Here is a 6,093-nt window from a genome sequence, read left to right as displayed (position 1 = left end):
ATTTCCTACGCTAATAGATTGTTTAAGAAAAGGAAAAAAAAAAAAAAGTAGTTAATATGTCTAGACTTTTTTGGACATGGTTGATCGATTGTAAAAATTTAAATTTGGGTTTTTTGTGCATAAGTCCCTAACGAAGCATCTTTATTATTCTAGGTTCAGGGCTATATATCTTTCACCAATAAGCTCATCCCTTTAATATTTATTATAAATAAAAGAAACATTCATGTATATGACAATATTACCCCCAATCCTTTATACCCAATTATTAGAGGGTGTTTGGCTAAGCTTATAAGATGTTAAAAGGAGCTTATAAGATGTTTTAGAGCTTATAAGCTCTTCCAAAGTGTTTGGTAAATTTTTAGAAAAAGATCTTAATTTTTTAAAAAATAAGCTGTTGGAGAGCAAATAAAATCTTTTTAAATAAGTACCTCTACCCCACCTTTTTATTTAAGATCTTTTAATGAGTAAAAATAGGAAATAAGCTCATTATCCAAACACTCTAAAAATTAATCCTAAAAATAAAATGTAACAGCTTATCAGCTCTTAAAACATCTTATCAGACGTAAGAGCTTATCAGCTGTTTAAAATAAGCTTAGCCAAACACCCTCTTAATTGTAATCCCAATTTAATCAATTTTGTCCACAAAAATCCAATTTTGACCACAAAAATCCAATTTTGATTTTTTTTTCAAAAACTTTTTTTTTCAAATATTTTTTTTGCCACCGGATTCCGGCGTCGACTTTTTTTTGTTTTGCTTTTTTTTTTTTTTTTACGTCCGCCGCTAAACGTTGACCGTAATTGTGCTGTCACTGACAGTAAATTAACGTAATTATACTGCCAGTGACAGTTAATTAACGTAATTGTACTGCCGTTGACAATACATTTATGCAATTGTTTTGCCGTTGACAGTAAATTAACGTAAAATTATTAATTTTTATTTTTTGTTATTTTTTTATTTTGTTTGATTTGTTGACAAGTCAACGTAATCATATTACTGTCATTGACAGTAAAATAACTGTAAACACAATAATATTACTGTCAACAACATCAATATTATTACTTTTTTGGGTTTTTTTGTTTTGTTTGAGTTATTCACGGAGTAACATAATAATATTACTGTCTATTATTGTAATATTACTGTAAACACAATAATATTATTGTGGTTGACGGTAATATTACTGTTGTTATAGTAATATTGCTGTCAACCACATCAATATTATTATTTTGTTTGAATTTTTTTTTGTTTGAGTTATTCACGGAGTAACGTAATAATATTACTATCTATTATTGTAATATTACTGTGGTTGACGGTAATATTACTGTTGTTATAGTAATATTACTGTCACTCACAGTAATATTAATTCTTTTGGCTTTTTATTATGTTTACATTTGTTGAACGGTCAACATAGTAATATTACTTTATTACACAATAATAATGAGTTTTGTTGTGTTAATATTACTGTGTTAGAGATTAATATAGCAATATTACTGTATTAAACTGTAGTTTAGTTTAATTTTACTGTGTTTAACAGTAATATAGTTAATATTACTGTCAATCACCGCAATATTGTTGTTTAAACGAAAAAGAAATGTTACAGAAAGAGAAAAAAAAAATGAAAAGTCAAACCGGTCAATGCCGGAAACCGGCGAAAAAATCCGGAAGGAATTTTTTTTTTTGAAAAGTCAACGCCAGAATCCGGCGGCAAAAAAAAAAATCGGAAAAAATAGTTTTGGGTCAAAATTGAATAATTTGTGAAATTTGGGATCATATTGATATTAAATTAAGTTAATGATCAATTGGAGCATATTAAAATATGAGGGACTATTTTAGTTTTTTATAAAAATTTGAACCATATGTGAACTTATTTATAAATGATTTTTTTGTCGGAATTTTTTTATGTATAATAGTACAAGTACCCATTGATGGACTTATTTGTAATCACCATTTTAAGTAATTTGAAGTTTGATATATAAGCATAGTTTTGGGGAGACGTGGTTAGCTAGGAAAGTAGGTAGAATTTTGTGACCAACCTTGATCCCGTGGAAGGTGAAGCACTGGCTACTCATCACGTCATATTATTCGCTGCATCAAAAGAATGGAATGATGTCATCTAATTCGATTGGGGATTTGCTTCAAGTTATTGGGGTACTAAGTTGAGGATGTGGAGAATTATTACTCTCTTGTTAGGGATGACAATTTTTAACCGACCCGTGCCGCGGGTATTTTCCCTGACCCGTCCTGAAATTTACGGGTAATGTGCGCCCCGCAAATAAATGGGGGGGTATGGGTTCTATTTTTTCGGCAGGTGCGGGGTTGTGTATACCCGCGCCCCATGTAAATCTATATTACTTTATTACATTTTATTGTATTTTATTTATTTATATATTATAATATTATATCTTAAATAAAAACCTTTCAAAATCCTATTTCTTTATTTTTATTTTTTGTTCAGAATCTTCCAGATTCATATAAATGCTAGTAAACTTGAAGTTTGATAATATTTTTTTATTTTTTTTAAACATCACAGGTTTCTTGACGAGGGGGGTACCCACGAGTTTTTTGCGGGACGAGTGCAAGTTAAGTGGGTTTTCTAAAGGGGCGGGTGCGGGAAATGCCAAACCCGCCCCATGGCCATCCCTACGTATGATGCAATCATGTGTTCATTTATCTAATGGGCAATTGTTTAGCCCATGCTCTTGCTCAACTTCCTTGTGCGATTACTCTAGAAGACGTGGTTTTCATTTCCTAAAACAAAGTCGGAAAATAGGAGGGAGACATGTGGGTTTGGAAGAGGACCCCAGCCAACAACAAAGCAAGGAATAATATTAGCATTAGACAAACACATATGAGAATAAAAGCAACTTTATTAACACAAGAAAAAAAGGAATAACCAATTATTTGCTTTAGAGAGTTTTTGTGTTTCTTGGAAATGAGTTAATGAGTGAACCCATCAACAAAATTTGGACCACCATAAAAAGGGGCCGTTCTCTCAATAATAATTCTAATATACGGCCACTCTAGATTAATGAATTACTGATATTATAATTCATTTCTTTTTCCGTTTGCTATGAAAGTAATTGTTAATATTCACAAGGAAACCAGAATTTTATGTTATGCAAAGCCTAGAGTCTCTCATTACATCTACACAAAAAAAAAAAAAAAAAAAAGAAACAATGTCAATCAGGGACAGACAACCTTATAAATTTGGCCCAGTATTACAGCCCATTATTTTGAGAGCACAGTAAATACATACATAGGTAAAAGAATTAATTGAGTGCAATGCATACTTGAGAAGGAAAAAAAAAAAGAAACAAGGATTGAGTAGATACAAGTCTAGTGTGTTTGCAACAAGTCTGCCAAGTTGGAGTATATTTGATCTTTCATGGCATCTCTGTTACTACTGTCCACCGTATAAATGGTAGCCCCCGTCTGATTTTTCAATCTTGCAACTGCAAAACCAACAAATTACATCAACACCACTACAAACTATAAACTCGTTTTACAGCGGTTTGGCCAGTATTCTCGACACGCGGGCAAAATTGGAATTAATTTTCATGAATAAAATATATAGGCAGTATTCGTGTTTTTATAATTAATTTTGATTAAAATAGTGTACCACCTCCAGGAATATCTCTGCACCCAGATTTAGGAAGAGGGACAGTTGCCAAGAGAGGAATATTCGATTCAAGTACTCGTAAAATGGCAGGGAAGAATGACGAACTGAACAGCTCCATTTTACCAACTTCATCAATAACAAACAGATCACTGTCTTCCTTAACCTGCTCGTATATATGGTATGGTATCGTACATTCATTTCAAATTTGCGCGTCATTAATTAAATGTGACTTGTTAAATAGATGTAGAACCTGCAACTCAGGCAATGCTAATGATTCAAATGATGAAACGTCTACTTTATATCTTCCGACATTCGGCCATCTTTGCGATTCCCAGCTGCCATAAAAAAAAAAAGTAATGAAACAAAAAAACTTAGGATTAGCAGAGCAGCTTGCAACTAAGTAATCAAGTGCCAGCGTAATCATGTTAAGCTTTTTTATTCATCTCAGTTATTTAATGCAAGTGCCAAGTGTCAGTAATCGTATTGAAAAGTCTTGAAACCCTCGTGTTTTTTCCCTCTCTGCTCTCCCTGAGACAAATTCTGCAACTTATATTCACATACCTTACACAGCTGTTTTAGCTATAAATTACTCAAAGAGTATATTCATGTTTGTTTGTATGTTGAATTGATTTATATTCGAGCAATCAAATAGTGTCAAAAAGCTTTTGTTTTTTTCCTAGAAGATTTTGAGCTTCAAATAGAGAAGCTTTAAAAGAAATTTTGATTTTAGGAGAAGAGTGACTTCTGTAGATTACTTTTCGACAGTTACTAGATTAAGAAGAATACTTCCTAACTATAGTTTCATTTACTATCACGGCTATTTGGACGAGTAGAAAGACTAATACAGGAATCTTAAACACTAAATTTGTTTTTATGTGAGATTTACCAAAACATAAAATGTAAATGTACAGTTTTAGGTAGGGGTGGTAAACGAGCTGAGCCGGCTCTTGAACTCGACGAGCCGACTCGACAAAAGCTCTGCAGCAACTCTGGGAAACAAAGATATTATAGGAAGCAAAATGCAGTCTAGTGCTAATACATCAAAATAGATCAATATCCGACATTAATCACTTAAATTGTTGAGTGCATTACCAAAAACAAATGTGATACTGCGAGGAAGAGATAGCGAAAAAAAAGGAACAAATGTATGTATAGAAAAAGTACCTAGAAATGTTGGTTGAGGCGAGAGGAGCTTTACGACCATCAAGAGTAACCACTTCAAACCCAATCCTTTCACCCCCTTCTCTTACCTCACCTACGTAAATCAATTCGATTATTTTAAATACAATCAATCTTTCATCAAAACAACAACATATAATTCACTCCATCAAAAGTTGAATATAGTGCTACTCTACACAGAACAACTCGAATAATGTTTTGAAATTACCAGCCAACAATTCATTTAATTAAAAAAGAAAAAGAAAAAGGAAGAACCACCACCAGCAGCAACAGCAACAGCAACAAATGTATGATCGAGATTTGGGATTATAGAATATCACCTTAAAAGATAAATATGATGGATTCGTCAAAAGAAAAAATCAAATTTGGAGGCGTACGAGTGTAGAATCCCTGAATCTTCAAGTTAGGGTTGGATAGTTTAAGAGCTTCCAGCACACGGATTATCAGCGTTGTTTTTCCCACTCCCTGCATAATAATAAAACTATCAATTTTTCATTTTATTTTTTGAAGAATAAAAATTGATCACCAAGTTTACCGGAGCGCCAGTGACAAGAAAGCATTTTCCGGCGGATGCCATTTCTTAGAACAAAGAGTCAAAGAACTCCGGACCATTATTTGGATTTATTAATTTGAAAACAAGGAAACGCTATTATTGAAAGGAAGATGCCCAAATCATTTGTAACATTTAGACCAATCCAATGGAGGTAGGGTTCCAGTACCCGGTCTTCACAAACCGAATTGGATACCCGATGGGGTACCTGCCTAAAAATAAATAAATAAATAAACTACATAGCCAAATTGCGCCCGAGCCCAATCCAATTTTCAGCCCATCATCTATATATATATACATAATTTTTATTATTCTTGGGTTCCATCCATGGTTCGTCGGAACTATGGGTGAAAGTCGGATGCACCGGATCGAAATTAGCCTTTTCGGAAAATTTTCAAAAAGTTTCGGAAGTACAAAATCAATTCCAATTCCAATTTCAATTCCAAAATCTTTGGAATCTAAAAATTCATTCCAATTCCAAAAGGCTCGGAAATTTCGGAAAAAAATCGGAAATCACATAAGCTTTAAAATTTCAAAACTTAGCCGAAATTTTCTTAAATGTTCATAATTTTTCGAAAATAAGAGCATCCACGTTGATAAAAGTAAAACTAATAACTACTAAATTTCAGTTCAAAAAATAAATAAAAATAAACACAGCATAATATCCAATAAAACTTCTAACAACAATTCATTATGTCAAAATCCTAAAACAAAACATAGGTGTATTTTTCGGAAAATAAGTATTAT

The 6,093-nt window shown here is 32.4% G+C and overlaps 1 protein-coding gene across 1 annotated transcript; it reads right to left on the bottom strand.

Moving 5' to 3' along the window:
- Positions 1 to 3,177: 3,177 nt before the first annotated feature.
- Positions 3,178 to 5,608, bottom strand: LOC105949257 (uncharacterized). The gene is made up of 6 exons (XM_012972543.2): positions 5,332 to 5,608; positions 5,174 to 5,261; positions 4,782 to 4,872; positions 3,868 to 3,952; positions 3,621 to 3,780; positions 3,178 to 3,450 (listed from the first exon to the last, which is right to left on the bottom strand). Exons 1-6 carry the CDS (start codon positions 5,371 to 5,373, stop codon positions 3,335 to 3,337), a joined length of 582 nt encoding a protein of 193 aa, XP_012827997.1. The 5' UTR covers positions 5,374 to 5,608; the 3' UTR covers positions 3,178 to 3,334.
- Positions 5,609 to 6,093: the final 485 nt, after the last annotated feature.

The sequence above is a fragment of the Erythranthe guttata genome, chromosome 12 (assembly GCF_056151865.1).
Source record: "Erythranthe guttata isolate IM_541 chromosome 12, IM_541, whole genome shotgun sequence".
Taxonomy (NCBI): Eukaryota; Viridiplantae; Streptophyta; class Magnoliopsida; order Lamiales; family Phrymaceae; genus Erythranthe; species Erythranthe guttata.
This window is presented reverse-complemented; position numbering and strand designations above follow the sequence as displayed.